Below are 16,526 nucleotides of genomic sequence, written 5' to 3' on the forward strand. Positions count from 1 at the left end.
TTTTTATACATAGTCCCATCATGTCAAGGCACCATATGTTTGGGACATTTGGGTTCACAGGTGTTTGTGAGTACTCAGTTATGTTTAATTGCTTAAATGGTGCAGGTATAAGAGAGCTAGGCTTGCTTTGGACTCTGCAGTTGCCATTTTTTTTTAACATGAGGACCAGAGTTGTGCCAATGAGAGTTGAAAAAGTAATTATGAGGCTGAAAAAAACAAGAATAAAACAGTTAGAGGCATCTCCCAAACCTTAGGATTACCAAAATCAACAGTTTGGAGCATCAAGAGAAAAAGCATGCAGGTCTGCTCAGTAATCGCAAGGGGATTGGTATTCCAAGGAAGACCTCTACTGTTGATGACAGATGAATTGTCTTCAAAATGAAGAAAAATCCAACAGATCAGAAACACTCTTCAGGGGGCAGGTCTGGATAGGTCAATGACTACTGTCCGCAGAAGACTTCATGAGCAGAAATACAGAGGCTACACTGCAAGGTGCAAACTACTAGTTAACCACAGGAAGGATGGCCAGATTACAGTTTGCCAACAAGTATTTAAAAGAGCCCGCAAGATTCTGGGAAAAGGTCATGTGGACAAATGAGACCAAGATTAACTTTATCAAAGTGATGGCAAGAGCAAAGTGTGGAGGCAGAAAGGAACTGCCCAAGATCCAAAGCATACCACCTTTGCCATGGTTTGCATCTTGCAGATAAAGTTCAGTAGATTGATTCCAGAGATAAAGGATTCACATAGAAGGTTGACCCAACCTGCTCAACCTGTGTTCATTGATGTATGGTAGAATGAGGGTGAGCTTATTAATTCTGAGTGGCTTGCTCTAGGGATTGTTTCCTTTTGTGGATGTATCCAGAACTACGGGGTCATTGTTTCAATTCAAGTTTAATGTCATGTGTACTGAGGTACAGTGAGATAGTTAATTTTGCATGCAATCCAATTGGTCAGTCCATACAGGGTAGAACAATAAAAATAACGTACAGTGTGCAGTGTAACAGAAAGAGGTGAGTTAGAATGGGGCAAAGGCCACATTATTTTACTGGTAGATCTATGTGAAGTCATGAGGGCATTTATAAGATAAGGGATCATTGTCTTCTTCCCAGGGTAGAGGAGTCTAAAACTAGAGAGTATGGTTTTAAGGTGAGAGGGTAGAGATTTAAAAGGGGCCTGAGGGGTACCTTTTTCACAGATACAGCAATTGAATGAACTGTCAGAAGAAATGGCAGAGATTAGTACAATCACAATATTTAAAAGATATTTAGACAGGTAGGAAAGGCCAAAAGGGATGGAGGCAAATGGGACTAGCCCTAGCAGGCAGCTTGGTGGGCATGGACAAGGTGGGCTGTAAAACACTATGTCTGAAGGCTGGGAGGTAGTCACTCTTACCAATGTTGTGCACCAGCAACTTAAACCAAGGAAGCATCTCCTGGCAAAATATCATTTGCCTGGTTTTCTTTTATGATGATGTCATTTCCATTGAAAAGCAAAAGGTTGATAAAATCAATTTAAAGATGAATTGCTTTCACTCTATATTTCACCTTAGATATCTGACATTTTAATAAAATTGGACAGTGCAGTACAGTTTTTACTGAAGTACAATGAAAACCCTGAAAAGCTGGAGGATCCCATCTTGAAGAAGGTCTCAGGCCCGAAACATTGGTTGTATATCTTTGCCTCCTAAGGACACTGTGAGAGCTGCTGAGTTCCTCCAGCATTTCTGTGTTTTAACTCCAATCACAGCATCTGCAGACTTTGGTGTTTTACTTCACTGAAGTACAGACACAATTGTTAGTCAAATTCTTCTTTTAGTTAAGAATAAACTTTTACCCACAACATTTGTGTTGGGCCGTAATGAGATGAGAGGTTGTTGTCTTATGAAGTACTCACTTTTATTCAGTAATACATGCTTGGAGTTTGGAAAACTTGTCTTTTTAATGTTTCTGTTGCATGATCACTTTTTTAGAATTACTTTATTTTTATCTGCATGGTCTATGAAGCTGATAGGATAGAATGGATTAGCAGGGGAGACTTCAATGGATTTCAACCCAGATATCAAGTCTTTTCTGCGTGAAGCTTCCACATAAAAGACAGTTATGCTTTGTCCAATTCGTCATGACATAAAAACACAACGGATGTAACATGTAAATAGAAATTTGATCAAAATTTAAAAAAATATAAAATAGAAATTTGAACATAAATCAAAACGTACTGGGGGTGGAGGTTAATGGGTGTAAAGTGGGTGGCACTGATTCATGGGCCAAAATGGCCTGTAATATGCTGTATATCTAAATTTAATTTTTTTAATATAAAATTAATTGGGAAACAAAACCACCATGAATATGATTAGAATGACTTGTCAATTGTTGATCTTAAAGAATGGTGCATGATGTTTGGTAAGAGAATGGGAAAGATTAATCTTCATCTGAAATTGCATTAGAAGAATCTTTGTATGATGTACTGACTACCCATGGGATTATTTGATGATGGCACTGGATTTCCAGAAGTGAGAAGTATTCTTCAACTCTGAATTTTGCTGAACGTGAAATCAGCCAAAAAATATTATTTTAAATTTTTTTAAGGAAATTCAGACATATAGCATGGTAACAGGTCCTTTTGGCCCAGGAGCCTGTGCCACCCTGTTACATTCAATTAACCTACATCCCCGGTACGTTTTTGAAGGGTGGGAGGAAATTGGAGCAATCGGAGGAAACCCACGCAGACACGGGAGAACACGCAAACTCTATGTAGACAGCGCAGGGTTCAGTCCCCGGTCACTGGTACTGGAACAGCGCTGTGCTTACCGCTATGGTAACCATGCTGCCCACTGATTATCACAAGTATGGCCAAATTTTATAAGAATGTGTAAATTGACATCTGAGATTCTCGAACTGTTCATTTCACAATTCCGGTCCATAATGAGTCCCTACCAGTGTATTTAATAAATAGTTTACACTTCCCCTCAATGATTCAGTTGTGCAGATCATGGAAATTCCAAGGTGAGTCCCTAACCTTTGCCAATATCAGAGTGGGCAGCAGGTAAGGCATTGCAACTCGTTTCATGATATTGATGTCCTGGGCAAGGAGGTTAAGCACCTGCACAGTTCCCAAAGGATAAAAACAAAACGATGCTTCATGAAGAAAATATTGAGCAGAAACTAACTTGGATGAAATCCAATTGGATCTCAGCCTTGGTTAATAAATCTTGTTATGATTGTCTCCCATTTTCTCCAAGTTCAATTGTAGCAATTAAACATGCAATTATAGATCTTCTGTTGTTTTATTCCATTAAGGGCATTCTATCTAAACAGTCACTTTTCCAATGATCATTAATGACCAATCCTGATTTGGCAGGGTACTAATTTTTATATAGCCAATTCTTCTTACTTTTCTTCACAGCATCGCTGACAGAGAGTTCCCTTGTCTTATTGTAATTTAACTCTTTCTCCTAATCCCCAATGTTATCTTTTACTTGACCCTGAAAAGTTAAAGTTTGCAATGGAGCCTGATCAATCGTCCTTTCAGATGTGTTATCATGCTTTGAGTGTTCTGCTGCATTTAATTTTTATTTAACCTTTGGCATCCAATCGAGTGTATGTCCCAATTTAAGCTCAACTGTTAGCTTCAGACAATGTAATTACTTCAATGGCTGAGTGATTGATTGCGAAAGGAGGCATGTTATTGTGGTCTTGCATTTTGAAATTTGTTGTTCAGGCAACCTACCTAATTTTCTGGAACTGGTATTCCATTAAGTATTATTTTCACGAGTATTAGTGATTAGATAACAAAAAAAACATTCTTATGAAGCAAATCATACACAATGCGTTGAGCCTTTGAAATATGCAAGCAATTCAATCTTGTAGAGGTCTTTCTTTGGAGTTTCTGTCAGATGTACAAAGAAAACTAGGCTGCTTATCGTCATTTGTTAGTTTAAATCCCCAATCCAGTTTTGCATCGTGATGTGATGTGCACAAAGCTGATGATGTCTTGGATATTCAGTCAAATTTTCAAATGGTATACTTTCAATCATATTCCTTGCATTATTTTTTTTTCAACTGTAATTGCAGACAATGAAATGGAAAGGGAGGATCAGCAAGGCCTGAGCAATAACACTGTTGTCAATGTTAAGAAATGTGAACTTTTAAACCGGTTCAGTGAGGTTGTATAAATTTAGAAACATTTAATTAAAAGGCTCATTTACTTTTAAATGACTGTGATGGCTTTTTTGTTTCAGAAACTCTAATTACTATGAAGAAGTGGTTAGATCCATTAAATTTGATGTGTTGCCTTGTTTGCTCTGTAATATAAATATGACACTGTAATTAAAAAGTAGACCTTTCATTTTATTGTTTAGATCTCTCTCGGGGCGAATTGTTGGAGGCGTTTGGTGGTTCTTCACCTTGATTATAATCTCATCCTATACTGCCAACCTTGCTGCTTTTCTCACTGTGGAGAGAATGGTTTCCCCAATAGAGAGTGCAGAGGATCTGGCAAAACAAACAGAAATTGCTTATGGGACATTGGATTCGGGTTCTACCAAAGAATTTTTCAGAGTAAGTTTTTTTTTATTGGTATTAAATTTTAACTTTTATCAACTGTATAAATTTCATATATGAAAGTTATTACAGTGAAACCCTCAATATCCAGCTCTTATGGGGATTGGTAGATACTGGATAAGTGAATTTGCCGGTTGCTTGAGAATTGTGTGATTGAAGAAATAACCATTAGGGATGCCAATTTTAAACTTTCATTTTTTTAACCAATTATTCCACCACTATTTTTTTTTGCTGGTTTCTTGAGGCTGCCAGTTGCCTGAATTCCAGACCACAGGAATTTTACTATAATTATATATAGAAACAGGCTCAAACTGTGAATCAATTTATGTCCCAAATTAATGAAAGTAAAATTTGAGGTAATCTTTTAATTAGTTTAGATTTGTTCTCTGTTTCAGAAATCCTCCAAGGTATAGTCAACGATACATTTCACGTCCACTCATTATAATTTGAAATTCCACTCTCGATGATTGATTCGACCTGCCAAATATTTGCTTTGTGAATAGCTTGGCTGTGCAGAGAAGCACTAAAACTCAACATGAATTTATGGATAGATTATTGGCTTCATGATAAAAAACAGAGGGTGGTGGTTATTATTTTGGACTGAAAGGCTGTGACTAATGATGTGCCACAGGATTCTGTGCTGGGCTTATTGCTGTTTGTCATCCATATCAATGGTTCAGAGGAAAATGTGCACGGCATTATTAGCAAGTTTGTAAAGGGCACTAAAGTGTCTGATATTGAAGAAAGTTGCCAAAGATTGCAGCAGGATCTTGATTAGTTGGGTAGGTGGAAAGACAACTGATTGATGAAACTTAATACAGAAAAAAGTGAGGTGCTGCATTTTGGGAGGTCTAACATGCACAGTGAATGGTACGGATCTGGGAAGCAGAGGGACCTAGGAGTACAAGTACATTATACCTTCAAAGTGGTGTCACAGATAGATAGATAGACTGGTCAAAAAGACTTGTGGCACCTTGGACTTCATCGTCGGAGTATTGAGAGTAGAAGTCGTTAGGTCATATTGCAGTTGATTAACATATTGGTGAGGATCCATTTGGAGTTTTGCTTGCCATGCTATAATAATGTTTTAAAGCTGGAGAGGGTGCACAGAAGATTTATGAGGATGTGCCAGGACTCAGCGGCCTGAGGTATAAGGAGAGATTGTGCAGGCTGGGGCTTTTACCTTACAGGGAAGGAAAATGAGGGGCAATCTCATAAAGGAGCACAACATCATGAGTGGAATAGACCAGGTGAAAGCAGAGAGTCCTTTGCCCAGTGTAGGGGAATTGATAACCACGGGGCGCAGGTTTAAGGTGAGGGGAGAGATATTTAACAGGAATCTGAGGGTGGTGGGTGCATGGAATGGGGCTGCCAGAGGAAGCAGTTGAGGCAGATACTATTGCAATGTTTAATTAAAAAAAGGATGGAAGAGGAATAGGATGGGTATAGAGCAGTGGTTTTTAAACTGCTCGCGCCCCACCCCCCAACTCACATTATGACAATCCCTGCCATCGGTGCTCTGTGATAAGTAAGGGGTATGTGGGTGGGGAGGGAAGATTGAGAATTACTGTTCTAGACCCAATTGTTACTGAAATATTTTGTTTGAGAAAAATTGTCATTGGGCCATTTCCTTTGGAGTTATGAAATGGTGCACATAATGAGTCAATGAGGTACAATTAAAACAGTGGTTTTCAAACTTTTTTTCCACTCAGATTCCACCTGAAGCAATCTCTTATTAATCACAGAGCCCTTGCAGTAAAGCGATTGCTTCAGGTGAAATGTGAGTTTGGAGTGGCGGGGGGGTGTGTGATGCAGGAGGACAGATTGAAGACCACTGGTATAGAGGGATACGGATGGGACATTTTAGTCAATGTAGCAGGTTGGGCCAAAGGGCTGTATGACTTGTTCTATATGCTTCTGGTAATATCATCTACCCTCGTCTCACTGTTTCTATTTGTTAGAATGACTCACTATTCATGTATTGCTATTTGTTATTGAGAGAAATGTTTATGTAAAATAGCACTGGTGTGATTACAGGGACTAAGTAGTATTTTATGGGGTTGGGATGATAAATGATGGGAGACTTTTATCTTTAATTTTAAACCAATATAAGATATAGCGTCTAATCTAGATTATCTCACTAGCCAATTTCCTGTCATATTATGGTGAAAAGAATCATGACATATTATTCCCTCTTAAAAATAAAATCTTGTAATACAGTTGCCTTTTTTGGATGCAAGATGACTTGGTGTGCAGCTTACAACCATGTCTAGGACCTTGAGAACTCCTGGTTTGCTGTTCACGCTTGCACTAAGAATGTTATTTTTATGCTTGTGTACTTGGCAGAGCTTTTAGTTTCCATGGTGCATAGTTCAAGGCCACCAAATGTTCAAAGTCATTATGATGTCTACCTGAACCTCATTGCACTTATTTCCAATGACATAGACACTATAAATTCACATATTCTTGTTTAGGATTAACTGCAGTTAATGAAGAAGAACCAGAATGTCGATAGGCTTTATACTCTGCTCTAATTAAGACTGCATGAAGTCTTGGAGCTGAAATGTTTGTCTACCAAACACTAAGTGTACTTTCTAAAGATAGGATTTTAATTTAATTTAGACGTACAGCATCGTAACAGGCCCTTTCAGCCCAAGAGCCAGTGCCACCCATATTAACCTACATCCCAGGTACACTTTGAAAGGTGGTAGTAAACCAGAAGAATCCCACGCAGACACAGGAGGAACATACAAACTCCTTCCAGACAGCACCGGATTTGAACTTTGGTTGCTGGCCTTGTAACAGCATTGCGCTAACCACTAGACTAACTGTGTCGATTTTAGGGGTTAGAAGGAGAAGGTATAACAGCTCTTGCAAATGTGATAATGAAAGTTTATTGTTTTACAAGCACAATGTACACATGCAAGAAAAGTCTTACTTGCTGTAGCTTCTTATCTACATTAAATCAGTGGTTTTCAAACTGCCCCCAACTCGCATTCCACCTTCAGTAATTCCTATGTCATAAGTGCTATAAGGGATTGTATGTGAGTGGGAAGGGAAGGCTGAGAACCACTGCTCTAGACCCAAATGTTATTGAAATATTTTGCTTGAGTAAAATTGCCATTGGCCCATTTCCTTTGGAGTTATGATTAAAATAGTGGTTTTCAAACTTTTTCTTTCCATTCACATACCACATGAAGTAATCCCTTCCTAATCACAGAGCACTTATGACAAAGGAATTGCTTCAGGTGGAATATGAGTTTAGGAGTGCAGTTTGAAAACCACTGCATTAAACACAAATTGAATATAATTAACATATCACAACGAGAAAAAGGTAATATAAAAGGAAAAAGGAAAATAATAAGCATTAATGGTTTGTTGGTCAGAGATGCAAAAAAATGTTAAAGCTGCAATACAGACAAATCTTTGGTAGTCTTGTCAATGGTGTAATGGTTCTGGTGATACGTAGAAGTTTAGGAGCTGACAGAAAGAACTATTGAAGCTGGAAGTGGGACACTTCAGGCTTCTGTACTTTATGCCTGAAGGTAGCAGCAAGAAGAGGGTCTTTAATGATGTTGGCTGCCTTCTTGAGGAAGATCGGTGGTCATGATGGACTTGGTTATGTCTGCTGCCTTCAGCATTACTGGGTATTTAAATATTAAAACAAGGTTATTATGCAACCAGTCAGGTTATATAGAGTACACCTGTGCAAGGACATAGTATGCATGTATCTGACACAAAAACCTTGTGGCTTGTTAATAATTTTGGTTCTGAACTGTGACATAATAGATTAAAGTTATCTATTCTATTAGGAAATTGAATATGGATTACGTTTGGAACACATGATAAATTAAGATGTAAGTACCCAAGTATTTTCATAGATTATTCACACAAAATCTTAATAACCCAAGATGGATGCATATTCATTTAATGTTATACAGATTCCAGGCTCCATGCATTATCTATAATCGGGGGAAATGGCAGATGAGATCAGGGAATAGACCAGAACCAAAAAAAAAGGAGACATTCCTTACAAACACACTTGAGTTGGCTAATAGAAGCACGAAATTATTAAAGAATTAGGGATAGATGAAGGCAGTTACCTCATTAGAAATGGCCATTTTTGGATCTTATTTTCCTTTACTATTGGATAGCATCTGTTTCATTTTAATGTTGTTTTTGGTATATTGCCTTGAGAAGGCAATTTGAAGAAGGAAGCAATATTTCTGTAATAACAAATTTCCAAGTTCCCTTTATTGTCACATAATAATAAATTAAAATGTAATGTACATGATATACTTAAGTATAACACAAAAGTCTGTAGACTCAACAGAAACTCAACAGGTCAAACAGTGTCCTCCAATATAGCAAAGATACAAAACCAATGGTTCTGGCTTGAGCACTTCAAGCCGAAACGTTGGTTATGTATCTTTATCTTTGCTATATAAAGTACACTGTTTGACCTGCTGAATTTCTCCAGCATTGTGTTTTTCCTGACACAAGGCAGGCAAAGAATCGTCACTAGTATTGCTTAATGCTCCTTATGGTACGAGAGAAAGAGAAAGAACACCAAGCAATAGTAGAGCAACACAAATCATGTGTGTACAACCTCAAGGTTTGAACTTAATAATGTCCAGTATTTAAAGTAGTCAGTCATTAAAATGTCCAATTAAGTCTCAAATGTTTTAATACAAAACTTCCAAAGTGGCTATCACTATTTTGTTCATCCAGGAGATGTTTGCAGCTTTCCCCATCGCAATCAAGGAAGAACTGACAAATTGACACAATTTACAAATCAGTCCCTTCCATAAAATGCCCTGAATATTTTAAACTTTGTTAGAATGTTTAAATCGCATTTACCAATCAATATAGCCCTAAAATAATTTTGTGTATTTTATTTCTATCACACAAATACAGTACACAACTCTGTTTATCCAAAATGGTCAGGTCCGGGCCCATTTTGGATAAAAGTTTTTTTCCGGCGAACTGGTCAACAGTAATTCACTTGTAACAATGATTAAACAACAACAACAAGGGAAGGCTTTTAAAGCATTAAAATAATGTTTAATTCTCACCCAAAAAAAATGCTGGCTGCTGCCAATCCGAGACACATCTCGAATACCACTGTCAGACTTCCCAACCATCACCGCCAATTCCCAGCATGTCCAGGGAGGCTTTCTGGTCAGGTGGAACACTCACTGTAAGTCAGTGAGCTCCTTCCAACAGCTTCACGTCCTGATTCTTGATTATGGAGTCCAACACAGACCCAGTCTTCGCCTGCACACATTCCCCCTCCCAACCACTACGGACAATAACCGACACTTCCCCACTGAGGTACCGCTGCTGCCCAGGAAGCCATTCTCCTTGATGACTCTGGGACAAGGGATTCTTCTGACTGCTTGTGGCTGGGAGGCAGTGGCACACAGCTTGAGAAGGAGAAAAGTCAATAGAGGTAGGTAAAGAAGAAATGGAAAGAGAGAAGGGAGGGAGTTACCTGAAATAAGGACCATCATCGATCTAATTTCATGTCAGGTGAATTTTGTTTAAACCTGTGAGGTCAGTTAGGTTCTGAAAAAATTTGGATAACTGAATATTTCTGATGGTTTCAGATATCCAAAAATTTTTGGAGGTGAACAAACATCACTGCCAGGTCCAAAAAAATTTTGGATAATCGGAATTGTAATAAAAAGGGGATTTTAAAATAATATTCTTCCAAATGATTTATTACATTTTTAGCTTTGTCTTATATATTCAGACTTGAAACATTATATTTAAAATATTAATCAACATTTGTGGTTTTTTGTTCATTTTTAGCTGTAATCCTTTAAAGTGATTGGGGGCTCAGCTAGTTTGGTGCCATCACAGAGAGTAATTGTCTGCTTCTATAAACTGTTTTCTATACAAACTGAACAAAATCACAGGAGTGACTTGACACTGTAAAGCCACCTGGCAAGACCTGCCATCCAAATTTGTATATCACATCTGAACAGTTAGCCATACTCCAATCTATTTTTGAGTATTTGACAATTCTTTCTCATATGTGCTGATGGCAAAGTTCTAATTGGGAGTATTTTCACTAATGTTAAACTCAAGTGACAGGTTTGAATTACAGTTGGTGTTGTAACTAACACTGAAAGGATGAAGTAAATCTCCATAGGTCAGAAAGCATTTACGGGAATAGCTGCTGAGAGAATTGCATTGATCTTTAAGGAGCTTCAGAAATCTGGCAAAACTAGGATCAAATAATTGTTCTGACATTCAGGTAAAGGAGCTAAAAAGCAAATTCCACATACAGTACATTTAAAAGGGTATAGAGATGATGGTGGATGTTTTTGTGGAATTTGTGCATGTCTAATGGTTGCCACCTGAATTTCAAGGAGGGAATGAAGCCAGTAACAAAAGTTTCAGATGCTTTCCTAGACATCAAGGTGGACATAGCAGAAATGGGAAGGGAAATCACTTGCTGGAATTAATCATCTGCAGGGATGCCAAGATGGTATCAGAGGTACAGATGGGAAACTGTTTGATTTTGGTCGCATGGACATTAATATTGGAAAAAAATGTAACAATAATGCCAAATATTAGGCACGTTATCTTAGTAAGAATAGGGAGGATCAGACTTAGGATGACAAGGCGAGGATAGCCTTTCATTCGCACTGTGGGATAATGATTGAATATTTTATTCTTGTCGATTAAAATAATGGTTGCTTAGTGGAACTAAATCTATGCTCCTAGTGATGTTGTCCAAAAAAAATGTGGAAGTGCATTAGCCCTCTTGATAAGGACAAATGCAAGGTTCAGTTAATTGTAAGAACAGCTGAGCAGGTGATTCAAAGGAGCAATGGAAAAGATTATGGCCGTGTGCAGTGACAGCGTGGCATTCTTGAGATATATTAGGAGTCAAAATGAGGAAATTAGCAGCCCTGATGTTTATGGACAAACAGGGACAATGCCACACATCTCAAAAGCGAATAAAGAACCCACTCAAACCAAAAACATGGAGGGTCTGCCAAAGTTGTTTGGCAGACTTTAGTTAAAGTTTTTAACTCTCCATTCTGCCTGGCACCTAGCTAGGAGGGAGCACCTTTAAGCAAGTGTTCTCCTAGGATCTCTGAAGTTTAATCCCAGGTTAATGAATGGGCAGGAGATTAAAAAGTGCAGGTAAGATTGGGTGATGCCATTACAGAGGTGAACAGGGAGATTGAGAGGGAAATTATGATTGACAGAGGTGGAAGGAAGGTACAATTAGGGTATGAAGGATACAAGGTCATATCTGGTGAGTTGGAAGAAGAGCCCTCACTAGATTTGGGAGTGAAAGGTCGAGATCAGTGGAACACTTGCAACTAGTTCAGGACAAAAGAGAGAGGATCGTCATTTGGTACAGGTTGGAGACAGAGGCCAAGATTAATACAGTAAAAATGAGTGAGCCTGCAACTATTTGGAAGGTTGAATGAAAGGGAGCAGAAGGCTGTGATCAGGTGGAGTGGAGATTGAGATCAGATTAGCAGGAAACCTACCTGAAGGCTTCTCCTGGAATATAGTTGGAGAGCATCTTAATGCAGAATCCAAAAAAAAACAAAGCTTTGTTAGTCCGATGTACCCAAGAGTATGTCGAATTTTCTGAAGCATCTAAATATTATTTCCCTGCAAAATCTTCACATCTAGTGTTTCTACAGCAGCAAGCCTGGATGATGTATAAATCTGCAAAGGCCTTCTTTGCTTCACTTCATTGAAGTCATATGTAGAACCTTCGTTAACAGTTAAATGCTTAACAATTGCAAAAGAGAATTTGATTTAGCTGCAGCATCCAATTCAGCTGAACAATGGGTGGCATTGTAGCTGTGCTGCATGAAGCCCATATTCATCCCTTCGTGTGTAATTAAAGCTGACAGCAGCTACCACAATTAGACTAATATACACTTTCAGCTCAGTGCATACCAGGGCTCAGCTTAAGAGCAGTCTTTCTGACTGTGAAATAGGATCTGAACATTACCTGGATCGATATATTTACTGCTAAAAAAAATTATCACCAACACTAACCATAGTTAAAGTGCTTTTAAATGATAATTAATTTCACAGATATAGTAGTATTGAGAAAGTAAAGCACAAAAATCTGTAGGCACCATGGTTGAAGTAAAAACACAAAGCTAGAGAAACTCAGCAGGTTAAACAGTGTCCTTTATATAGCAAAGGTAAAAATACATAACCAATCTTCAGGCTTGAGTCCTTTATTTGAGGGATGGAAAAATGTTGGCAGGCGTCCGAATAAAAGAAATGGGGCGAGGGGTGGTCACAAAGTCAGGAGGTAATAGGTGGAAAAGGAAGGGAGGGGACACCAGCAAGCATGGGGAGGAGGGATGGCTGGGTGAATAGAGGGGGGAGAGCAGGTCAGCAGAAACCGGAAAAATCAATGTTAATGCCATCTGGCTGGAAAATGCCAGATGGAAAAATCAGGCGTTGTTCCTTCAATTTATGGGTGGTCTTGTTGGGACAGTACATAAGGCAATGGACAGACATGCGAGTATGGGAGTGTGACACAGAACTGAAATGGTTGGCTACTGGGAGTTTTCTGTCACTGGTACAGATGGAGCAAAGGTGCTCAACTTGTATTTATTGAACTGGTGGCAGAGGGGGCCAGGGCAAATGAGTGGGAAACAGATGAAATGTGGATGAGGATTGAGTTGATGGAGGTGGAGGGAAAGTCAAGTTTGTGGAAGAAGGAAGACATTTCGGAAAATCTGGTCTGGAAGATCTCATCTTGGGAACAGATCTTCCAGACCACATCTTCTGAAATCTCTGCCTTCTTATCTCCATAATTACCAGCGCTTACAACAGGATCCCACTACAAGACACCTTCCACTCTCCATCCCTTTTTGACTTCTCCTTCTCCCTCCATGACTCCCACATGCACACATTCCTCCCCCCACTCCCAGCACCTTCCCCTATGGCTGCAGGAGGTGCCGCATGTGCCCACACTTCCTCCCTCACCAGTGTCCTGGGCCCAAAACAGGCCTTTCAAGCAAAGCGACACTGTGTATTTACAAGATTGATTTATTGCTTCCATTGCTCCCTTTGTGGTCTTCTCTACAACATAAAAACTGAGTGCAGATTGGGAGATCGCTGAGCACCTTTCTTCCGTTCGCACCAGTGACAGAGACCTCCCAACAGCCAACCATTTCAGTTCTGTGTCACACTCACGTGTCTGTCCATGTGTACTATCCCACTAAGACCAATTGATTTTCCATCTGGGCACTCTCCAGTCAGATGCATTAACAGCGACTTTTCCAGTTTCTGCTAACCTGCTCTCCTCCCACCCTTCCCCCTCTATTCACCTAGACATTCCTCTTCCCCTTATTCTCTGCTGGCCACTCCCTCCCTTCTCCACTTATCACCTCCAGCCTTTGCGAACACTCCTCCCCCCTACTCTTTTGTTCTGATGCCTGCCAACATTTTTCCATACCTTGATGAAAGGCTCTAGCCCAAAATGTCAGTTATCTATTTTTACCTTTGCTACATAAAGAAAAGTGTATGACAGGTTTGTGTTTTTACTTTTCAGTAATATTGAGGCATCACACAGCTACTTTACATATATGTCAATTGACCAAGTTATTCACAGATGCAGATCAGTGTATCGGCACCTGAAAAGGAAAAGGATGACAACTAATACATAGGTGTATAATAACAGGAATCAACAGGTGCAAGCATTAAACAGGTGATTAGTCCATAGGACAGAAGAGTAGAATCAGGTCATTCATCCCACCTTCTGTTTCACCATTTACTCATGGCTGACGTGTTTTTCCTCCCAACCCCATTCTCCCCATAACCTTTGACACCCTTACTAATCAAGAACTTATCAATCTCCACTTAAAATATCCCCAATGACTTGGCCTCCACAGCCATCAATGGCAATGAATTTAACAGATTGACAACCCTCTGGCTGAAGAAGTTCCCCTCATTTTTGTTCTAAAAGGGCATCCTTCGGTTCTGAGCCTGTGCTCTCTGATGCTCGACTCTCCCAGTATTTCAAACATCCATGCAGGCCTTTCAATATTTGGTAGATTTCATTGAGATTTCCCTCATCCTTCTAATCTCCAGCATGTACAGGCACAAAGTCATCACATGCTTCTCATATGCTAACCCTCTCATCCCCAGGATCATTCTTGTAAACCTCCTCTGGGCCCTCTCCAATGCCAGCACATCCTTCCTTAGATACGGGGACCAAAACTGCTCACAATACTCCCAAATGTGGTCTTTCCAATGCCTTATTAAGCCATAGAATTACATCCTTTTATATTCTAGTCCTCTCAAAACGAATGCACACATTACATTTGCCTTCCTTACCACTGACTCAACTTATAAATAAACTTTCAAGGAATCCTGCACTTGGTCATCTTAGTCCCTTGGGACCTTTGCTTTCTTAATTCTTTCCCACTTTAGAAAATACTCTATGCCTTTTTTTGCTTCTGCTAAAATGCATGTCCATACACTTTCCTACCCTATATTCTATCTGTCACTTGTTTATCCATAACCCATGCAAGTCCCTCTGCTTCTTCACAATACTAACTGCCTCTCCATCTCTCTTTGTGTCATCTGCAAACTTGTCATATGAAAAGTAGTGGACTCAAGACCAACCCCCGTGGAACACCAGCAGTCAACCAGAAAAGGCCCCCTTTACTTAGAACATTACCCCCAGTACAGGACCTTCAACCCATGATGTAGTGCCGAGCTACAAATACCTACCCCCCCAAAAAACTAAAGCCTCCCTACCTCATAATCCTCTTTTTTTTTCCATCTATATGCCATAGAGTCTCTTAAATGCTCCAATTGTTCCAGCCTTCTCCACCACCCCTGAAAATGCATTCCAGACCCCCTCAACTCTGTGTTAAAAAAAAATATACCCCTGATGTCTCCTCTACACTTTCCTCCCTTCACTTTGTACAGATGCCCTCTGGTGTTTGCTACTCCTGCCCTGGGGTCTACCTTATCTATGCCTCTCAGAATCTTGTAGATCTTTATTAAGTCACCTCTCATCCTTCTTCACACCAAGGGAAAAGCCCTCGCTCTGCTAACCTTGTCTAATAAGACATATTTTCCAATCTATACAACATCTTGGTAAATCTCCTCTGCACCCTCTCCATAGCTTTGATATACACTCTTTGACTCTGCCGATCCTCTGTCCATGCTAATACTTTTTTTTTCCTGCAGGAAAAAAAATTGACTTCATGGGCTCTTACCTTGTTTAGCAACCACATGTGCAGCACCTACTCAAAAGCCTTCTGAAAGTCCATGTAAACAACATCCATTGACTGTCCTTTCTCTCACTGTCCTCATTACTTCCTCAAAGAATTTCAACAGATGTATCAGGCAAGATCAATCCTGAAGGAAACCATGCTGACTTTGGTCCTTTTTTTAATCATTTTCTTTCAAGTGCCCTGAAACCTCATCCTTAAAAATTGACTTTAGAATATTACCAACCACTGATCAGGCTGATCAGCCTATATTTTCCTGTCTTTTGCTTTCTTTCTTCTTAAAGAAAAGAGTGACATATGCAATTTTCCAGTCCTCTGCAAACATTTGTGAATCCAGTGATTCTTGAAAGATCTGCATAAATCCCTCCACAATATCTTCATCTACCTCTTTCAGATCCCTGTGGTTGTAGACTGTCTGATCCAGGTGACTTATCCACCTTCAGTCTCAAGCACCTTCTCTTCAGTTATATTAACTACATTCACTTCTGCCCCCTGACCCTCACTAATTTCTGGCAAGTGGCTGGCGCCTTTCATAGTGAAAACTGATACAAAATACTTATTTAGCTCATCTGCCATTTCTTTGTCCTCCAGTGGTCCTATGTCCTCTCTTAACACTCTTTTACCATTTACATATCCTTACATAGAAGATGGATTCATCAGGAAGTCCAAAAATACTTGCACAGAGAAAATGTACATAATAGGTAGAGGTTCACAC

The 16,526-nt window shown here is 39.4% G+C and overlaps 1 protein-coding gene and 1 long non-coding RNA gene across 9 annotated transcripts in view; one reads left to right on the forward strand and one right to left on the reverse strand.

Moving 5' to 3' along the window:
- LOC138740366 (glutamate receptor 3-like) overlaps nucleotides 1-16,526 on the forward strand; it is a 265,786-nt gene that overhangs the window by 196,570 nt on the left and 52,690 nt on the right. For all 8 annotated transcript variants that reach the window (XM_069892912.1, XM_069892910.1, XM_069892911.1 and 5 more), the window contains exon 12: nucleotides 4,361-4,559. In XM_069892912.1, coding sequence (XP_069749013.1) covers nucleotides 4,361-4,559 — 199 coding nt within the window. The remainder of the gene's footprint in view (nucleotides 1-4,360; nucleotides 4,560-16,526) is intronic.
- LOC138740367 (uncharacterized) overlaps nucleotides 1-16,526 on the reverse strand; it is a 212,461-nt gene that overhangs the window by 193,163 nt on the left and 2,772 nt on the right. The window lies entirely within an intron of this gene.

This window comes from Narcine bancroftii, chromosome 8, assembly GCF_036971445.1.
Source record: "Narcine bancroftii isolate sNarBan1 chromosome 8, sNarBan1.hap1, whole genome shotgun sequence".
NCBI classification, from domain to species: domain Eukaryota; kingdom Metazoa; phylum Chordata; class Chondrichthyes; order Torpediniformes; family Narcinidae; genus Narcine; species Narcine bancroftii.